Raw genomic sequence first — 22,789 nt, forward strand, 5'->3', positions numbered from 1 at the left:
GAAGGTCAGACAACAGAAAATGTTCCTGTCACTGCACTGCATATTTTTCTCCTAAAATTCCTAAAAAGAGGCAAATGTAGAGCAAAGCCAGGACTTGTTATCCACTGTTACTGATCCCAGTACAGCTGTGCCAGTTCAGTAAATCAGTAAACTGGTGTGTATGGCAGGCTTCCTTGCAGCTGTATATATTTCAGCATAATGGGCAGCAGTACACTAGTGTAGATGCCCTACTGCCAGAAGAGCCTAGAGCTTTAGTTCAAGCCCTGTGATTGGCCACACAAGGGACTGTTGTGAGCATTGCAGTATTGAAGTTACTGGTCAGAAGGATCCTGATTACAAAGGCCACACAGATTCATCACACTTGTGTGGTGTTGGACAGATATGTTTTTTCTTGAGTATTCGGAGGGATGTTTGTACATTTTAATAGGCAGTAAGCTGTGTCTCTTCACTTTTGTTTTGCCTTTACTAGCAGATAACATATGATGACTTCTACAAGCTTAAAGTGCATGTTTCTTTATTTTGAAATGGGCTGATGTTGGATATTGTATCTAAATTTGCTGTAAAGACTACATATTATTACACAAGCTTATTTTGCTGTCTTTTGTGACTACTTGTGAAGCTACAAATGTCTGGACGCCCATCCAGTCTGCCTGGTAGTCTTCAACCTCACATTTCATTACACTGCAGAGCACAGCCTTCCTGTTTTCTTGGCTATTTTCACCACACCTACTTTACCCTTCCTCTCTTCCTGGCCATCTGCACCACCTCTAATTCTCAGCAGAGATGTTCTTGTATATATTTTAAGCACACCAGGGGCTGATTGCTATTTTATACTGATCCTGCTGCCTTTTTCATAAAAGAAATCTTTTTACTGATGTAGTATCTCAACTCGTGTCTCCTTTGTTTGTCCCTGAACAGGTTTAGTTACTTAAGCATTAAATACTACCAAGTCTGCCCTGTAAACTGACAGTTCTAAGAAATGGGCCATACCCTGGTTATCAGGACTAGAAATATTGTGCTGACACATTGTTTGAAATAATGCAGGTGGTGGACGTGTCTTTCTCTTAGGATGCAGTACCAGAAACAGGTGGTAGACATGTGTCCATTTCAGTAGACAAGGTCACTGTGTTGAATAAACTGTTTCACTGTGGCATGGCTGTAGGTGTTTATGAGATCTGGATGTGCTGGTTTTGTTGGGCTGTCATGGTTAATGTGGCCTTTTAGTGTTTTAGGGATGGCTAGGATGGAGTCTGTGGAGTGGAAAATGTGGTGGTCCCTGTATTCAAGAAGAGGGATGGGGAGCTGCTTCATTTGTATAGGGATCAGCCTCCTCAGCCTCCATAGAAAAGTGTTTTGTGATGTTGAAGGGAGATTTTATACAGTAGTGGAGCATCTGACTCAAGAGGCGCAATGCAGACTGCTCTGACCCTGGAACAGTGGATCTCCTCTGTGTCCTACATAGGTATTGGTGGGATCATGGCAGTTTGCCGATGCTGTTCACGTGTGTTCTAATGACTTAGAGGAGGCTTACTACAATGTACTTTGAAATGTCATGTGGGATTTGCCACTACAGTACTGGGTCTCAGGACCATTGCTAAGTTCCATTCCATTTCTTTATCTGAGGATTGAGTTTTGGCCACATTCTCAGGCCTGAATGCTATTTGGTAGCTGTATTTGAGGAGTAATTGTTGTAACTTCATTTTTCCATGAAGCCAAATTCATTCAAGGTAGGTATAGGGACCGCTTTTAGGGAGTGCACATTGTGACCCTTTCTGCAATTGTTATGGACAGGATATTGAAGGACATACTAGGTCGGGAAAGTATCCAGTTTAGGAACATAAGGGCGGCATCTTTGTTTGTTCTTTTCTGCCTGAAGTGACTGTGATGCTCAGTGTGTTACAGCAATTCGCTGCTGAATTTTAAGTGGCTGGGATGAATATCAGCACCTCCAAATAAGAGGTCATGGATCTAGCCCAAGAATGGCTTGTCTACTGTAGGTGGAATTGAAAGCAGCTACCTCATGGGGAAGAGTTATAGTCTTGGTTCCTGTCTATGAATAGGTAGCAAGATTGACCAGTTGATGTGTGCAGCAGTGGCAGTACTGTGGGCATCGTAATGGTCTATGATGGTGAAGCAAGATCTGAGTCAAAGGATCAAGCTGTGAAGTTTACCGATCATTGTACCCCACATCCCTTCCTCCCTGTCCTGTGTTTTGTAGAGTGTCTGAGATAAAATTGTGCATACAAATTACAGAAATTGGGTTCTTTTGTCGGGCAGCTGGGCTGATGCTCCATGACTGAATGAGGAGCCAGTGAACCCAGGAGTATGTGAGAGTGCAGCCACTGCTCTTCTCTGCTGAAAGGAGACAGCTGAGGTGATTTGGACACCTACTTCAAGGATGACCTTCCGTGAAACATGTACTAGGCAGAGGGTCTGAGACAGCCCTAGAACTCAGTTTAAGGACTGTATCTCTGAGATTACCTGGGAAAGCCAGAGGATCCCACATGATGAACTCTAGGTTGTTGCTGGGATAGGGAAATCTTGTGTATTCTGCACAGCCTTCTATCACCACAGCCACTGTCAGGGCAAGCAGTTTAGAAGAATTAATGAATGAATGGGATTACTGATGCAGAACCGATGGAAAAGGGTTATTTCTTGTAGATCATTTGCTCATGTTTTAGTTCAGGTGAAATGAGTGTTTTATATATATGTTACTTTGTAAGTCAATGCTTGAGTCCTGTGGCATACCCCTGAGGGAGATGTGAATTTGTTTTTAACAGATTAATTTCCAGTATCTTGCTCATAAAGTTTTGAACTTCTTTCTTTAGTCTAGATCTTGATTCATTCAGTTTCCATTTTTCCTGCTGTGTAACTTAGCAAGTCATTTAACCAGGGAGTGCTCCTGGATTGAGTCTGGAAAGGGTCCTTCCATGTGGATCAGTCCCCTGCCCTGGTTAAAAAATGTAAACAAGCAAATGTAGCATTTCAACTGCAAACCTGTACATGTTTTGAAATGCCGTGAGTAGTTCATTTCTGACTGCACTTTGGTAAATGGTGTGTTGAATTATGCATGTAGCTAGGTGTATTCGTAAGGTTCTGCTCCACAAAGACCTCTAGGAGGAAATCAGCTGAAAATCAATTAATTGGAATTGCACAGAACTACAATTTTTGTCCACAGAATGTAAGAAATTCCATATTTAGGAACAAAGACAGTGGTGTATAACATTAAGTACGCCTTAACTTTTAGAGCTCACAGCTGTGTTCTAATTTCTAGGTGTTCTTTTATTTTTAACATGTTGTTTCTAGCTGTCACTACCCAAAGTTATTTGAAGTAAATGATAATTACATTTGTTAACTGGGTAGTTAGTTCCATAGCATAGAGGAATAAAGCTGTGACTAACTATAAGCCAGCCACTGTTAGCATCATGGGCTATGGAGAAGCCAACAAAGGGAGCTGACTTGCCCATCTGCTGTGGGTAGTTGTTGTCTGACCTCCTGCTGCACTGACCTGCAATGGAGATGTGGGACCTGGGCTGTAGCATACAGGTTATGATGTTCCTTTGATCATACCAGACAGGTTGTATGTGGTGTAGCTGTTCAGGGTGCAATGCTTGATGTGCACTGAGAGAAGTAGTGTACATTTTGCTACGGTACCATGCACATCAAGAACTTAAGGCCATGGTTTCGAATCCAGTCATTGGTCTCAGTGAGGCCTTTCTGTAGGATGTCTACATCACTTGGGGAGTTAGTAATGGCTCCCAACTTCCAGTTGTCTGTGAACTTGGTCAGCCAGAGTCCCTCCATGTTGGCCTGGACCTCTGAGAAGTAGATGCCAAATAGGAGAGGACCCAGGACCGATCCCTGTGGGGCTCCACTCATGACTGGTCTGCAGTCTGACTTGGAGTCTGCTAGTTTCACACTGTGGGTTCTATCTGTGAGCCAGTTTGCAACCCACCTAATGATATAGGGGTTGATGCCTCGTTTGGTGAGTTTATCAATAATTTCTGAGTGGGGAATGGTATCAAAGGCCTTGGCCAGATCATGGTAGGCTGTATAAACTGCCTTGCCCTCATCCGCAGCTCTGGTGACTGACTCAAAGAATTCAACCAGGTTGAGCATGCATGATCTACCTTTCACAAAACCAAACTGCGTGGGATCTAGAGTTTGGAGATTCCCTATATCCTTGTTAATTATGCCCATGATGATGCGCTCCATAGCCTTACATATCAGACTCATCAGGCTAATGGGGTGATAATTTCCATGGTCTGTAGTTGCTCCCCCTTTATGGAGAGGGATGACTGTAACAGTGTGCCATTCGGTAGGGACAAAGCCTGAGGTGAAGCTGTGATTGAACAGGGCTTACAGATCTGGTGCCAGTTCACTTTGTAGTTCATGTAGAACACATCCAGGGATATTGTCGGGTCCCATGGAAGCTATATTCTTGGCCTTGGACAATGCAGCTTTAACCTGTGCTGCAGTAATGCTGGGTACCTGGCATTCCTGCGGTATTGTGATTGGTCCTGGGGGGGGGGGGGTAAAGTTGGCACTGAATCTGTCAGCCACTGTGTTGGCAATATCTGTTAGCTCAGTATAGGAGGTACCATTGTGCAGTAACTCAGAGCAAACCTGGGTATTACTGTGGAGATTCTTTATATAACTATAGAAGGCTTTGTGGTTGTTTTTAGTGTCTGCCAGAATTCTGCCTTCATAGCTGGCTTTAGAGGTTTTGATGAGGGATCTTGACTTTTTGTTGAGGCTAATAAGGGAGTTTTTCCAGTCTTGGGACTTCACCTTTTTCTGCAACAGTTTCTGCTTTCTGTTGTGGAGTTTATTAATGGCAGGGGACCATCAGATTGGCTTCCTTTTTTTTGGAGGAGAACATCTTGTTTCTGTTGGGGATGCCTAGTTTCATGCATGTATGTACATGTTCGTACAGTACATTGGTGTATGATTCGGCAGTCATGCATCTATTTTCCATTGAAATGGGTGCCGTGAAGTTAGCCACCTCTGTTTTTAGGAGCCCAAAGTCAGCTTTGGAGAAGTTTTTCATGGTGGTTACCTTTGTGGGGAGTGTGGGTGAGATGTGGATTTCCATGGTGATTAGTTTGTGGTCTGATCTAACCAGGGAGGAATTGACTATTGGTGTAGAGCAACGGTTGCCCATGTTTGTGATAACCAGGTCAAGGATGTTGCTTCCTCTAGTGGGGGTAAGAATGAGCTGGTACGAGGCATTGGAATTGATCTATTCCGTGAAGCATTGGGCCAGTGTATTGGTGCATGAGTAGTTTTTCCAGTTGATGGAGGGGTAGTTGATTTAAAGGGTATTTCAGTAAATGAAACCATTCAGTCCTTAATCATGTTTAACTCTGGTCCTGTCCATGCGCTTGTTTAGTTTCTTCAGCATTTTGTCATTACTGAATTATTTAACAGAACTGCTTATACTGGGCATTTATTGTTGGAGCCAAGTCTGTTTTTGCTGAATAGTATCTTCACTTGGAGAAATGACTTCTGAAATTTCTATCTACAGCTTTTGAGTTTTACCTTTTTAAAGTGTTTGTTTTGGTTCCCTACCTTTGACTGACTGTAAAGTGAACAATTAAATAAGGTCTCAGGTTGTAACTCATTGATTGCTGCTTCCCATAAGGAATCACTGCAGTGTGATTTCTATTCATGCACTGTCAGTGTTTCAGTGTTTTTAGGCTTTTCAGTTTTCTCTGGGATTGTGCGGCAGTGGAATTAATATATACAAGTAATATCAAACTAATTCCAAACCAGTGCAAATATGTGATAAATGAATAAGATGAAAAACCGTTGCAGTGCACCAGAGGCAATGGCTAAAGCCAAAGTGGGGCACTTTATTCCCTTTTACTTTATGGAACTTCTTCAGAACTAAGCAAACTCATTTAAAAACTGTTTAGATGCATTTAAGTTAAAAGTCACATGATAGTGCCAGCCACTGAATGCAAAGAGTCAGTAAATCAATTAAAATTAACAAGTATCATTATGCTTCAGTTTCAAAACTGAGTTAATTGAGCAGGTTTTGTTTAACCCTAGGTAAGTTATGGCATCCAACCTAAGTTGCCATTTTAATTCACATTTTTCTAAATTTGTTCATTTATTATACATCCCCAAGGGTCACTTTTTACCTGTTCAATAACAAAAGCTGATAAATTCAGCTCCAACTTTACTCCTCTCTCCCCCTCAACTTTCCCTCAGGAAATATCAAATATAACTCCCCTTACTATCACTAGGGAACAGGTCCTTAATGCTCTCTAAGACCAGGAACACCGCATCAATGGGCCCAGACAATATCCCAAGATGCCTTCTAAATAGCATGAAACATGACTGATCAGGGTCTCTGGAATTACTATTTAGCTGTAGCCTCCAAACAGGCCTCGTGCCTCATGAATGGAGAAAGGCAACAGTTATCCCTTTGCACAAAGGTGGGCCATCTACAGACCCATAAGTCTCACTAGTTTTATATATAAAGCCATGGAAAGAATTATCGTGGAGATGATCAATAGAGATATAGTAAACTTCCAGACACTGGACCCAACCTAGTTTTGTTTCATCAAGGGCAGATCATGCCTACTCAACCTAGTGGTCTTCGTTGAGAAGGTCACCAAAGCAATGGATGAGGGCAGAATTGTTTGCACTGCTTACCTTCACCTGGCCAAGGCATTTGACACAATACCCCACTCAGGCATTGTTGACAAATGCAAGAGGTTAGGTACAAACCCCGGTGGATAGCCAACTGGCTCACAGACAGGACCCAGGAAGTTAGAATTGGGGAGTCCACCTCTACAAAGCGGCCAGCTACAAGTGTAGCCCCTCAGGGATCAGTCCTTGGACCACTCCTTTTTGGCATTTACTTCTCAGAAGTCAAGGCCAATGTCAGTGGTCTCTGGCTGACTAAATTTGCAGATGATTGCAAATTAGGAGCTGTCATTGAATCTCACACTGACACAAATGTTTTCCAGGAGGGGCTGACACAGGCAAGTAACTGGTGTCAGAGCCATGGTCCTAAAACTAAATGCCAAGAAATGCATAATAGTATCCTTTGGGAAGTCATCCATCCTTGGTAACTATCATATTGACAACACACCCCTTAGAGCTGACCCAGTAGTCAGAGACTTAGAGACACACATAGATAGTAATCTAGCCTTTGATCATCACGTGTCTACAGTGGTGAGGAAATCATTCTATGTTGCACAACTTATAAACAAAGGTATGGCATCTAAGTCCAAGGAAGTCATTATTCCACTGTATTCGGCATTCATCAGACCTGTCATTGAGTACAATGCACCCTTCGCTATGTATCTAACCAGGCATATCCAACAATTGGAACATCCACAGAGGTTCCTCATTAAAAGAATACAAGGACGTATGTAAAATGTCCTATGCAGACTGCCTCAAGGCCCTATCCCTGTATTCTGTCTCCTACAGGCTTTTGAGGAGAGATCTATGCCTGGTGTACAGGGCATTGTCAGACCCCACTCTGATGGACCTTCTGCATATCCACAAAACAACAGTAGCAGAATTTCCCATTCTAAAGACTTAAACCTTGCCTGTGATATAAATAGGACCTGCTGGAGAGATAGGTATATATCCTGGAGACTACCCTGTCTATGGAACAGGCTCCCCATCCATGTGAAATACAGTTCCTCCCTAACCCAATTCAAGTGCAACTTGGACGATTGGATGAGAACCCGGAAATTCATCCCTGGTTTGGCACCTATGTCTCTAATGCAAACAGGTAACCTGTAAGTGGTTTATCTTCCAGGCCCATGCTTACACTTATCAGGAGTATCAGAACTTGTCAGAGATTTGGGATGCATGGCTAGGCTTAAAAAGGCCCTTGTGGTCGTTAGCCTAGTAAACACTTATGAAACTATAAATATGGGTAAGTTGTTCTGATTCTCCTGTTGGTAAACAATACTGTTTATCTAGTCACAGTGGGTGCTGGGGTTTATAGCTACTTCAGAATTATCCCCTTCTAGATAAACAGATCAGGTAATTCTGTCATACTACAGTATATAAAAAGTGAAGGCCAGAGTACAGAATCAGGGCAGCCTCACACTCAAGTGTGAAATATTCCTCCTCTCAAAAACAAAATCTCCTTTGAGCCAGCTCCATGTTGGAGAGGTATAGAACCCTAACTATGACTCAGGTGACTTGGGTTTGATGAATGGCTCAGACTTGCCCATCTCGGTGGGAGAACATTAATATAGTTCTCTTGCAGGAGGATGTGATCCTTAGAATGGAGTAGCCTTCTAACCTAAACAGGCTTATACAGGGAAAGGGGAACCAAGGGGGTAGGTCATAAATGAAAAATTATGCTGGTGGAAGCAGTCAGTGGCACAGCTCCCAAGGATACCCTTAGGTTCTGTACTGGCACCAGCCTTAGAACACAGATAGTCTGGGGGTTGTAGGAGATGCTGGTAGATGTGGCAGCAGACGTAGGGGCACTAGGCTAGGTTGGAAAGAATGAAGCTGAAGTGACCCACCCCCCAAAAAATAAAATCTCCTTTTGACAGACTTGTGAATGTTATCTTTTTACATTCTCCTTCCTTTTCAGAAATGACCAAACGAGATGTGCCAGGCTTTGCTATAGGGGGTCTTAGTGGTGGAGAAGAAAAGGACCAGTTTTGGAGAATGGTGACACTAAGCACAGACTACTTGCCTCGAGAAAAACCTCGCTACCTCATGGGTGTAGGGTATGTATTATAAAGCTCGTTAAACCATTCTCTACACTGAATGGCAGACATAAGAAACAAAATTTTGGTATGGAAAGTGATGCTTGTTTTAAAAGGTAATTTATATTTAAGTTTTACTTATTTGTCTGACATTTGAACAAGTAACCCTGATAAAAACCTCAAAATTGTATACTGTTGGGGTCTGTCCTTCCTGCTAAAAGTAAGTAAAATTAAAGTGCAGAGTGCATGTTTTAGGTCCTTACATTCAACTTACTTGTGGTGTGGTCTTGCCCGCTCCGCGTGGGCTCACTTCGCTCATCTCCCACCCTCGAATCCCACCCACCCGAAGTATCCTCAATTTTATACTTTCACCTTGTTTGTCTGGTCACTCTCACAGCCCCCCTCCCACCACTATAACTTGTGCTTTCACACTTTCACTCTTCCCACCTTGTCACCAGTCTTCCATTTTTCCCCACCCACCTTGGGCTGCTGCCTCTGTGGCTTGCCTCTCTCACACTTAACTCTTTCACTCCCGAGCACACCTACTATCTCCTCACATACTCACTATTTCCACCCCGTGATACTGTTCCTTCCTTCACACTGCTTATTTCTAACCACCGTCCTCCCCTAATATATTTCTTTATATTTTTCCCTATATCTCTTCCCCTCCTTTTTCCATTGCACAATGCTATCCTTATTGCTATTTCTCCCACTTCTAATCTCACTAGCCCTAAGCACTTCCTACCACACTGAGCTCCATAGCTTCCCGTCTTCCCCTACCTTTCCCTTTCCCAGACCTCTAACCAACCTCCACTGACTATTGCCCCCTCTCTCTCTTCTGTTTCTCCCCCTTTCAGTATCTTAAATTTAAACTCATGGCCTACCCTGCTCTTAATCCTAAGCCCAAACTCAAGTACCCCATTCCCCTCACTGACGACCCTCACTTTTTCCATCATGTCTTTGCTCTTCTGGTTTCTGGTGACATCCATCCTAATCCTAGTCCCTCCCCTCTCTCCACTCCCCCTCCACCTTCATCTTCTGTCCCCCCCAAAACATCCTCAAATATCTCCAGCCTCAAACATCTCTCTATCTCTGCAATGAACATCCAAAGCCTAAACAACAAAATGTCCGAACTTCATGCATGGTTGGCCCAACACAAACCTCACATCCTGGCCATATCGGAAACCTGGCTAAAACTTCATATCAATTCCTCTGAATTTCTTCCACCTCAATACAATATCTATAGGTTGTGTGGTGGCTAGCTTGTACTCTGTCTCACTGACGCTAACACCTGTAGACATTACCGTGCTGAACTACTGCTCCTAGCCTGCCACATCAATAACTATAGGAAGTATGCTGTTGCCTCTATCTATATTCCCCCAGGTAAAAACATCCCTATCCTTGAACATATACTCTCCTGGATAAGTACATCCATCCCCTATGAAACCGTCATTCTTGGAGATGTTAATATAGATTAGAACTCCCTTATTGGTGACTCAGCCCAGCATTTCATAAATCTGTATGGATTCTCACAACTGATCACTACCCCTACCCACTACAGTAAAAATGCTACTGGTTCCACAATTGACTGGATCTTGACCAACTCTGCAAACACCTATTGTAACCCTTCTACCTTCCCTGACTCTATTAGTGACCATTCTCCCATCTCTATCTTAAGGCACTCTCCTCATCTTTCTAAGCCCCCATCTCTATAGATATTGTAGGAAATTAACTTTTCCTCTGAAAGCTTTAACTATAGACTCTCTGCCATCAACTGATCTTTCCTAAAAACTCTCCCAGTCAGTGATGCTGTTACTAATTTCAACCACATTTTCCTTGATGTCCTAAACTCTCTTGCCCCAACTCGCAAAATTAGAATCAAATCAAATTTTGCACCCTGGCTCTCCAAAGCTACTCATGCTTTGATGCATGAAAGAGATGCTCTATGGAAAAAATGGTAAACCACTAAAACTCCCACCTTTGTCCAAGGTTATAAGCAACTCAGAAAACATGTAAAAAAATTATTATCTTGGATAAATTCCAATATTTCACTAAATTTCAAAGCTCTCACCCAAATGACCCCAAAAAATTCTGGATTACTATCACCTCCCTGCTCCACAGTGGTTCTCCTACCATCCCTAACTAACCCATTCCGCTATCACTCTCCCTCGGAAACTGCAGACTTACTCAACAAGCACTTCATAGACAGCATCTCTAAATTCTTACCCTTTGGTAACTCTGCTCATCCCAACTCTTCTGTGTCACCCTCATCTTCCCCTAAACCTCTATGTTCCTCTGTCTGTCAGCCTTTTACCTTGCAACCTGTTTCTACTAAATATATCAAATCCTGCTTTTTAAACTAAAACCATGCTGTCCCTCCACTGATAAACTCTCCCCTCAATTTCTGAAAATTGCTGCTGACTCTATTACATACCCTGTATCTGTCTTAATCGACCGCTCCATTCAGGAATCTACCATACCAGAAATATGGAAATCCTTCTATACCACTCCTCTGCACAAAGGTGGCAACTCTGTTGAACCCTCTAACTATAGACCAATTGCTATTCTCTCACCGCTCTCGAAGATCCTTGAAAAATGTATACATACTCAACTACTGTCCTGTCTCATTCACAAAAGTCTCCTAACCCCCTCGCAACATGGTTTCCGCCCTAATCACAGTACCTCGACTGCCTTATTATCCTTTACTCAAAAGGTTGCAGAAGCTAGGAACAACAACCTCCTCATCTCCTATCTATTCCTTGATCTCTCTAAAGCCTTCAACACTGTGTCTCATCCCATCCTTCTTAACAAACTCTCAAACCTAAACCTCTCTCTTTCTACTCTTGACTGGTTCCAGTCCTACCTTACTGGCATAAAAGCTGTTAGATGGCAGCAGGCTTTCTCACCCTTCCTTGCTGTTCAAACAGGAGTACCCCAAGGCTCCATACTTGGACCGCTCCTTTTCAACATTTTTACCAACAACCTACATTCATCCTGCAGTCTCTAATATGTAATGCAATACACAGACGACTCTACTCTCTTATCTATCTCCAGTGCTATCTCTGAACTACATACACTAACACAGAATTCCTTTATCTCTGTTGAAAAGTGGCTTAGAAACAATCAACTAATAAAGATGATAATCCCAGCGAAACAACAAAATTGCAAACACACCAAAGGTGAATGAACGCCAGGAATACAGGATACTGTGCTGGAAACACTTAATTTATTGACATAAAATAGGTTGTGCGCTTTCTACAGAAGTAAATCTGTCTTCTTCAGAACATCATAGCATGGAATCATGTATATCATAATTGAAGTAAAAAGCCCGCCCTAAATTGTAATTAAACAATAAATCAATTATTAAAACAGTGCTATCTTACACATTTCATACAAATGCAATGTATACATCTTGCTACATAACCACACTAAAAATATAGTTCATATAATTTACGAACCCTACTAATCTAAAAAGCAATAAATATCTAAATCACTATTTTATATATACTAAATAAGCAAAATCACAAATTATTACAAATTATTATTATTATTAAACTTAAAAAGAATAATTGAATTAAAATCTAAATTCCAGAAAAACATTAATGTGAAGAGGACAGGCACTAGAAGATGTGGCCAATGTAATTATTGCAATTATATTTTGGATACACCCAACATCACTTTGAACAATTGTTTAAAGAGTAAGATTTGGTTTTCTAATGGTAATTGTTTATCTAAGCATGTTATATATTTAAGTGTTTGTCAAACCTGCAAGAGTTTCTATGTGGGTAAGACGGACGCTGTCTTAAAACAGGATATATGATCATATATACTGTATAAGGAAGTGTGACATTAATAATGCACTATCAAGACATCTTATTAATAGTCCACAGTGCAAGCTATTCAAGTTTGCAATTCTAGATGTTGTTTTCCCCAACCCCGAGGGTAACATAAAAGCTGTTGTTGAAATCAGGTGGCAGATAAGGTTGGATGCAGCCACCCCAGGCCTTAATGAAATGATTCCTACAAAACCACTAGTCAGGGTTTAGTTCAATAAATTGTGCAATATGTTGTTATATTCATTACAGTATTTATATAATGTTTGCATTCCATATTATATTGTATGTCATATATTATATTATATATTATATATCATATGTCACATAATGTGTTACATGCATTGGGCAATATGTTACATATATATATATTTTATTTTATAAATTCAACTCACAAATATTTTTTTTCTACCAATATCATGATTGATATATATTATACATATCTTGATTGATAGCCACTTTAGAAGGCATTTTATTCCACTTTTAGAAAAATAATCAAATGGCATTATATAACTGTTTTAATAATTTGTGATTTTGCTTATTTAGTATATATAAAATAGTGATTTAGATATTTATTGCTTTTAGATTAGTAGGGTTCAGAATTATATGAACTATATTTTTAGTGTGGTTATGTAGCAAGATGTATACATTGCATTTGTATGAAATGTGTAAGATAGCACTGTTTTAATAATTGATTTATTGTTTAATTACAATTTATTTACTTCAATTATGATATATAAGCGTCATGATTCCATGCTATGATGTTCTGAAGAAGACAGATTTACTTCTGTAGAAAGCGCTCAACCTATTTTATGTCAATAAATTAAGTGTTTCCAGCACAGTATCCTGTATTCCTGGCGTTCATTCACCTTTGGTGTGAAACAATCAACTAATCCTTAGCACTAAGAAAACTCAATTCCTTATTTTCCTACCTCAGGCACTCTCTCACCTTAAATCCAATTTTTCGCTTTCCTCCCTAGATGGCACCATTATCTCCTCTGCCTCACACACCAAACTCCTTGGGATAATAATTGATGACAGACTAAAATGTGAATTACATATACAACAGACCATCAAAAAAACCCATCAAAAACTTGAACTACTTTATAGGAATAACAAATTCCTCACTACTGTCACTAAACGCACTCGTGTGCAGGCATTTCTCATGCCTAGTCTTCTATACGCTTCCCCTATCCTTACCGATTTCCAAACTACCTCAATGCAGAAACTGGAACAAACATGCAACAAAATTGCCAAATTTATTCTAAACCAATCACTCTCTTCACATCACTGCCTCTCACTAAACAAAATTCAGTGGGTGGAATTTCTGCACCTTCTCCTACAATCGCAACTCCACACTACCTTTTCCATACTCAACAACCCCTCTGCCTGCCCTGCTCTCACCTCCCATGTTACTCTCTACTCTCCCCCGGCCTCTCCAGAGTGCTGATCAGCATCTTCTCTTAGTTTATAAACCCAAAAGGAATATTGGCAAACTACTTTACAAACACTCTGTCTCACTAAATTGAAACAAACTCCCTCTCCATATTAGATCCAACCTTTCCTTTCCCTGTTTTAAAAAGGAGCTTAAATCCCACCTACTAAACTTGAAATGATGCCATTGCCTTGACCACACATAGTCTTAGTATGATCTACTGTATAACCTGTTGCATTTCCTAACTTTCTTTCTCTGTTAGTAACTTCTGCTTAAAGTAACCTCCTAAACCCTCAGCTGTATTACTATAGCCCCCTGCTTTTTCTCCCCCTACCATTCTCCACGCTATTTCTTTTCCCCCCCACTTTCTATCAATGTCTATATATTGTCCTTTTGAACAACGATTATCTTTTTGTGTTCACTCTCATATGTAGTACATTTTGACTATTGCTATCAGTACAACCCTTAATATTCATAATTTTTTTCTTTTGTTTTTTCCTTTGTAATTAATTTTGTATTTGCATTGTTGTTTTTAATAGTTTTTGTCCTGTATGTTTACCTTTGCTTATGTTTGCTGAGGCTGTTTCCCCTTGGGTCTCCACTGAAAATGGGTTGCTTACTGTCAATGCAATGCAGATAGTTAATAACCATTTCTTTTTACAATTATTTTGTATTGTGATTATTTAATATTTGTATATTGTCACTTTATGTTTACTTATGTTTGCTGGGGCTTTTCTCCTCGGATCTCCACTGAAAAAGGGTTTGTTTTCAAACTCAGTTGGACTAACCCAGTTAATAAATGTGAAATAAGTAAATAAATATATGCAGACCCTTTGTTCTGAAGGTAACACATATTTGTGATTCCTGAGAAGCATGTCACAGTGTTGAGAACTGTCATGTTCTCATAGGTTCATAGGTAGGTACTACGCTATCAGCCCTAGGGTCTATACAAGCCTAGCCAAAAAGGAACCCTGGCTTTCGCCACCCAAGAAAATAATTTTCCTGTGCCCCTGTTGAGCAGAGCCACAGAGGTGATCCCCAGGGTGAATTTCCTATTTCCCATCCAATCATTAAGATTTTTCTTGAAGAGTGCTAATGAGGAGCTTTGTTTGATATAGATAGGTAGTTTGTTCCAGAGTATGGGAAGTCTCTGGGACAGGAATCTATGCCTCCATCATATTCTTTTTATTCTGGTGACTAGGTTTAGGTCCCTAGAGCATGTAGCTTGAAGGGATTGGGATTTCTTTAGGTGGAGCAAGTCCAACAGCTCTGGGTTTGACATAGCTTTGTATGTTAGGCAGAGATCACCTCTGAGTAGGCAATATGCAATGGAGTAAAGCTGGAGTTTTTGAAATGGTCTGCGTAGGGCATCTGTTTGAGGCCGGTAATCCTCTTTGTGAGATATTTCTGCATCATTTCCAGTTGTTGTAGATGTCTTGTGAGGTGCATACCAAAAGTGGCGCTGTACTCTATAATGGGTCTAATGAGTGACGAGTAGAGGGGAACGATGACCTCTTTTTTCCTGGATGAGAAACCTTTTGTGATGAGGTGCACCACGTAGAAGGATTTCCTGACTACTGTGGTGATTTGATTATCAAAGGAGAGACTAATGTCCACCCGAGTCCCAAGGTCTCTTATCACACTTTCAGTGTTAAGTAGACTACCACCTATGTGGTAGCTCATGGGTACAGAGTTTTTACCAAAGGGGATGACAATGCACTTTTTGACGTTGAGCTTGAGGCCATGGCTTTGACACCAGGCATCTGTCTCAGTGAGGCCCTTTTGTAGGATGTCCATATCATTAGGAGTTTCAATTATGGCTCCTAGTTTGCAGTCATCTGTGAACTTTGTTGTCCAAAGACGTTCTGTGTTAGCCTGTACTTCAGAAAAGTAGATACCAAACAGGAGAGGACCCAGGACTGGACCCTGTAGTACTCCACTTGTCACTGGTCTGAATTCGGATTTGGAGTCTGCTACTTTCACAGTGTGAGTTCTGTCAGTGAGTCAGTTGGCAACCCATCTTGTGACATAGGGATTTATACATAGTGAGTTTCTCTATAATTCCAGAGTGGGGGATGGTGTCAAAAGCCTTGACGAGATCTAGATAATCTGTGTGAACCACCCTACCCTCTTGTACGGCTTTGGTGACTGCTTCAAAGAAGTCTATCAGGTTTAGGTGACATGATCTGCCTTTCACAAACCCAAACTGGGTGGGGTCCAGAGTTTGGAGATTACCAATGTCTTTGTTTATAAGTTCCATGATGATACGCTCCAAGGCCTTGCAGACCAGGCTCGTTAGGCTAATGGGGCGGTAGTTTCCAGGGTCCGTGGTGGCTCCCCCTTTGTGGAGTGGGATAACCATCATTGTGCACCAATCAGTGGGCACAAAGCCTGAGGTGAGGCTATGATTGAACATGGTGCTTAGGTGGAGTGCCAGTTCATTCTGTAGTTCATGTAGTACGCAGCCTGGGATGTTGTCAGGTCCCATGGATGCTGTGTTCTTGGCTTTGGAGAGTGTGGTTTTTACCTGTGCAGCCGTGATTACAGGAATCTTGCATTCATCCAGTATATAGATGGGCCCTTTAGGGGGTGAGAGGGAGGTAAAGTTAGCACTGAACCTATCTGCCAGGATGTTGGCAATATAAGTTGGTTCTGTATATTTAGTGCCATTGTGCTGTAACTCAGAGCATATCTGAGTGTTGCCATTGAGATTCTTGACATAGCTATAGAATGCTTTGTGGTTGTCTTTAGAATCAGTGGCGATTTTGTTTTCATAACTAGCTTTGGAAGATTTTATGAGGGATCTCAGCTTCTTACTGAGGCTGACCAGGGTGTTCCTCCAATCATGGGATTTTACTCTTTCTTGCAACAGTTTCTTTCTTCTGTTGTAGAGTTTGTTTATGGCAGGGGACCACCAGATTGGCTTCCTTTTTTTGGAGGATAGCATCTTGGTTATGTTAGAGATAGCATGATCCATGCACTCGTGTAAGTGCTTATAAAGTGCATTTGTGTAGGATTCAGCAGTCGTACCTCTATTGTCCACCTGCATGGGTGTTGTGACGTTTGCCACTTCTATCTTAAAAAAAGTGAAGTTGTCTTTGGAGAAATATTTTACGGTGGTTTCCCTAATCGGGGGCGGGGGCGGGATGTGGATGTCTAGGCTGATTAGCTTGTGGTCAGATCTGACCAACGAGGAATTGACCTCTGGTGTGGAACACCGGTCGCCCATGTTGGTAATGACCAGGTCTAGGATATTGCTGCCCCTGGTGGGGGTGTGGATAAAGTTGATCCAAGGCATTGGAATTTATGAATTCCAGAAAACGTTGAGCAAAAGAGTTGGTACATGAGTAGTTTTCCCAGTTAATGGTGGGGTAGTTGAAATCACCCATTATTAGGGTGTTGGGTTGTACCCTAATATGTTCCAGTATAATAAGAAATGAGGAGTGGGAATCTTGTGGCATGGTGGGGATCTGTAGCAAGTTACAATTTAGATTGCGGTCTTGCCCAGAGTTAGTTGCACTTGGATAATCTGGGATGCATTATGCTGAGCAACTAGCCTGGAGGTGTGGCTATCCTTAATGAATATGGACACGCCTCTGCCTTTAGTGTTTCGGTCCAGGTTAGGTGGCCAAAAGGTGTGGTATGAATTATAGCCTGGTAATGCAGGGGTGCTGTCTGGAGCCTTGAACCAGGTCTCTGTCACTGCACTCTCAAGGGTGTAAGTGGAAATGCAAGATAGTGGCAAGCATTATTTTATGGTAGTGGTGGTATTTTGACAGTTTATTTTGGGGTTTGGGGGGGGGTGTGATTAAGTCTTTTAAACTGCAGAAATTCTGTAGGAGATATCACAGAGAGTTGCCCTACCCTTTATTATGGTGGACTCAGAGATGGAGTAATTACATAAAGGTGCATGATGGCCAAAGCCTTTCATGAGGTAGATTGCTTTGTTCTCCTATACTTACTGTGATGTTCAACTGATTGGAGTTGCAGTACTCCTCGTAAAAGGAGGACTGATTCAATGTAGTGATCCTTGATATGTTTTTGTGCTTCTTGTAGATGTGATGCTGTTTACTGTGTGTGTGCAGTGCCATCTATCCAGCTGCACACTACTTAGCTTCAGAAACAAATCTGGCAGTTAGATAAGTCAACTGAGCAAAAATTGGTACTTCTATGTATAGTACTGTTGCATAGCTCTTTTCTGATGGGCTGAGAAATTTGGCAAAACAAGGCGTACTATTACAACACATTGTGCCCTGCCTAAGTCTAAGGAGTAGACTGTTTTCAGAGCACTGGAATATTGTATGACATCTTTTATAGAGTTTTTTTGTAGAGATTTACACTTCAGAGTAGACCAGGTTCTACTATGTGTGGTTTTGTCCTTGGTCATTAATCAAACATTGCTTTAAAAGTGTTCGGCAGTGTAATTAGAAGCTTTAGACCTCCAAAATGTTTGCTGTACTAGAAGCCACAAGATGGTGCTTTTGTTTTGTTTTTTTTCATTTTCTTTTTTGTTGCTCCCCCGACCCTACTTTAACAGGGTCTACAGATTGGGAACAGGTGGTTGAATGCTTTCAGTTCTAGGCTTTATCCTGTTGTTTAATTCATCTCTGTCATAATTAGACTTCTTCCCACACTTAGTATATAACAGGGAAATCCTTTTAGTCTTTTTTTTCTTCAAGCTTTGAAGTGAATCTGAATATATACTCTGTGCTATGTCAGAACTGTTTCAGATCTCAAACCTGCAACTCTTAGATCAGAGACTTGAGTTTTTTGACAAGACATACATCTGAAATCTTTGGGAGCATTAACTTCAAAATAAACTCTTAAAATGCAGTATCTTTACATATTCTATTTACAAGCACTGTGTGTCTCTGGAGTGTTTTGCACAGCAAGGGAGCAAATCTAGCCCTTTTGAGTGTTCTCAGACACTGCCTAAAGATTTTAGGTAGATAGGAGATACGTTTGAAGTTGCACGTAAAATGCATTTACCAAAGATACAAGATATTTATTATACAAAATGCAGGTAAGGACAGAAATTGACTTTAGTGGTGTTTTTAGATAAACAGTATTTTATTAAATTAGCTGTCTTATGAGGTAGCATTCAAATAGCATGCCCATAGATAAGAGGGAGACTAGTGGGTTTGGTGAGGGATCGGTACATGCTAAATGACATTTGAGAGGCATACATCTTTCTGTGCTAGACCATACTGCTTCCCATTGAAAATGTGCTACTTAATCTATGCACACAGCCTGTGTGGTAAGTAGGCTGTGTTCCTTCTCTCATCTGGCAATTTTACCTCCTAGCCTAAGTGGCAGGCTGCTATGTTGCAGATATTGGATGCACTTTCAAGTCATTTCTTGACACAGCCTTTGTAGATGGTAAAGTATACTATCTTCTTCTGTCTGGAGCTTCTACTTTTTAACTGAGTGGAGTACACTGGATTTACAGCCTTGGCAGTTGTATGCTGGAGTGTTTTCTTTTACCCACCTTTCCACCTCCTGTTATTAGGATGAAAGGGACATTGTTACTTACTTGTATCACAGACTCCTGTCAGCCGTTTCTGTCCATTTTACCACCTCTCTCAGCCTCCAAGTGTATAGCAATGCTCATCCTCTCTTGCTGGTAAGCCTAATACAGGTGCACCACAAGTATATGTACTAAGTCCGTTTCTCTTCGCTCTGTTTTGTTAATGATCTCCCCCTAGAATTACCAAATCTTAAATTAATAATGTATGCAGATGATGTCCTGCTTCTGCAGTCCAGTACTAGCCACTGTGGCCAGCAAACCAAGTTATGGGGCAATTTCACTCAGTTATGCACATGGTCTGCTACTGCAGAATACCTAATGTCACTGAATAGAGGTACCTACACCTAATACTCGACCCTATCCTTTCCTTTACCAGGCATACACATTTTGTAACTAATAAAAGACCTTGCTCAATTAAAACTCTTACAAGATCTGTCACCTCCTTTCACCTTCTGCTCGCAGGGCTATTGCTAACAATATACCCACACTTGAATGTGGCCTTCTTTTTCCTCATTATGCATTCAGCCCTCACTATTCCCAGAGTACAGACTACTGAAATTAAAATCCGCAGATTCATTCTAGTAGTAGACCCCCTTATGCACCTTTGCAGTTTGCTAAAAAATTGCAAATGGCTTTCACTAATTCATGGGGCCACTTTTCTTCTAAGTACTCTAATTTACAAGGTGCTAAAACACGGTCACTGCCCCCCTTTAAGAGTGAAACTACTTTTACAAAACAACCCTTGTGTACCCAGAAGTACGCAGGACAACAGTTTCACTCTAGAACACCCTCCATATAAAATCGCTGTAGGTGAGAGCGGGCCTTCTCTAGACTGGGACCTGCTACCTTGAACCACCTGCCTACAGACATCAAAAATGTAGAAACAATTAAAACCTTCAAAGATGCACTTAAAGAGCATCTCTTTACTGAATCTACCTGCAACTGCTACCATGACGATGGTTTGGTAATTTACCATCATATATTATGAGTAATAGAATGCCATGGTGGTGCAGCGGTTAGCGTTGCTGCCTCACAGCAAGAGGTTCTCCAGTTCGATTCTCGGCTGGGGTGCCTTCTGTGTGGAGTCTGCATATCCTCCCTGTGGTCGCGTGGGTTTTCTCCGGGTGCTCCGGTTTCCTTCCACATCCTAAAGACATGCTGTAGGTGGATTGGACACTCTAAATTGGCCCTAGGCATGAGTGTGTGCATGTGTGTGCCTTCTGTGGAAGGTTGGGCGCCGGGCTGGCAACTCGACATTGTAAAACTCCACTGCCAATCATGAGAGGACAGGTGATCCGCTGTGGCAACCCCTAACTGGGAAAAGCCGAAAGAAGAAGAAGATATTATGAGTAATAGAATACCTTTAATAAACTTTTCTCAGCTTCTTAATGTAGCATCTTATATGCAAATATTTCACTTGTATATAGGAGTGTATGTATTATATGTATGGTTGCACAGTATTTCATGCACGTCATAGCATGCATTTTGTCTATATTTTTTTTTATTTTTTTTCAATGCATTCTAACTGGATCTCTTAATGTTACAGTATTTGAATTCAGTGTTGCTATGCTCTAAATTTTGCTTTGCACCTATTTTATATATAATATAATTGATTGAAAGACCATGATGTATTTTCTACTCTTACAGCTCAGGTCCTGACTAAAACGGATCAGTAGAAAAGTCCATTTACCCTATGAACAATCTGTAAATAAATAACTTGCTGTTATTCCTGTTTTCAATTTGCAATGCTGAGTGTGGTTATAGATCTGAATCTCCAGAAGGGCTTGGGGAAGGTGTGTGTGTGTGTGTGTGTGTGTGTGTGTGTGTGTGTGTGTGTGTGTGTGTGTGTGTGTGTGTGTGTGTGTGTGTGTGTGTGTGTGTCTGTGTGTCTGTGTGTCTGTGTGTCTGTGTGTCTGTGTCTCTGTGTGTCTGTGTCTCTGTGTGTGTCTCTGTGTCTGTGTGTGTGTGTCTCTGTGTGTGTCTCTGTGTGTGTGTGTCTCTGTGTATGTCTGTGTGTGTCTGTGTGCATACATCAGGAAAAGGGGAAGATTGACAGATGTATGGATACATAAATATATACAGGATATACTTTGAATAAAAGAAATCCTAACAGTTAGCAACTTGCCAGTAGCTCCAGTTCAGGTTGTGACGTTTTTGATGCTACTACATTTTTCTTAGAGTACCATGATTTCTGTTGAGACAGTTATGCCAGAAAGTGTTGTATTTGTATTGTATCTGTACACCACATCTGTTTGCTTTATCTGTGAAAGCAGAGATCTATGGAAAGAGCAAAATGTTTTCTCTGGTACCACATATTCATTCACTCACAATGAGCATATCTTCTTGTTGCATTCAACTAACCTTGCTTCTCCTTTGGTTGTTGTTTTTGGCCTTGTCTTCCAGTTTCCCCTCTGTTGCAGTTTACTCACATACTGTGCATTTGGATTCTCCTTGACTCATTTACTCACCCCCTTCATGCACTTAACTTGTCCTCCCACACTGTATGATTTAACCTGTTATGTGACACTGAACTTCACTTTTTGCTTAACTCAAGACTCTTTTCAGGAAAGAAGAATATAATGTATGTGAGAGAAATATGGAATTGCTAGGGAAAAGAGCAGATAAAGTATGTGTTATCTAGCACTGCCTCAAAGTCTGCAGCCCTTGTGAGATGCTGCAGGTTACAAGCTGCTATTTTTACCCTTCCCACAATGCTCTGTGTACATGTATCATTTGTAACTCAGTCCTCCTTATTGTAACCCCTGTACCTCTGTCTCTTATATAAGAAAATAGCAGATAGGCACACCGTTTACCAACTTTCATGACTCAGGGTGTACTATCCAATATTTGATCATATACCCTGTGGCAGCTTTCCTTTCCCCAGCAACCCTGCGTGTGCCTCATACATTTTTTCAAGGTGCACATGTTGACAGGTGTCAGATGCTCAATAGACTAACATCAGCTTTTATCATTTGACCGAGTTCTGTACAGGCAGCACAGAATGAAAATCAAACATTGATTTTGCTGAAATGAGTAGAAGTTTGATCCTAATTTTCCAATGAAGGTATAGAGCTCTCATACTTTTCATGATTATAGTACACTGCATGGTATCTGCACCTCAGAGGAAATGGTTAGGCCCAGAGAGGAGGACTATGATACCAGTAAATTGCCCAGCAATTTGTAGCACTGCAGGCAGTTATGGCATCTATGAGCTGTTATCCCCAAACAGGCATCACAGTCATGGCATGGGGGTTAGAAGTTACAGCAATAATTCTGTGAATCCATACCTGTTGGTAAC

The 22,789-nt window shown here is 41.2% G+C and overlaps 1 protein-coding gene across 3 annotated transcripts in view; it reads left to right on the top strand.

Moving 5' to 3' along the window:
- The window catches only part of QTRT1 (queuine tRNA-ribosyltransferase catalytic subunit 1), a 351,133-nt gene that overhangs the window by 132,416 nt on the left and 195,928 nt on the right, over window positions 1–22,789 (top strand). For all 3 annotated transcript variants that reach the window (XM_044084474.1, XM_044084475.1, XM_044084473.1), the window contains one exon: window positions 8,579–8,717. In XM_044084474.1, coding sequence (XP_043940409.1) covers window positions 8,579–8,717 — 139 coding nt within the window. The remainder of the gene's footprint in view (window positions 1–8,578; window positions 8,718–22,789) is intronic.

Source organism: Protopterus annectens, chromosome 9.part0 (genome assembly GCF_019279795.1).
Source record: "Protopterus annectens isolate FY-2018-M chromosome 9.part0, PAN1.0, whole genome shotgun sequence".
NCBI lineage: Eukaryota > Metazoa > Chordata > Ceratodontiformes > Protopteridae > Protopterus > Protopterus annectens.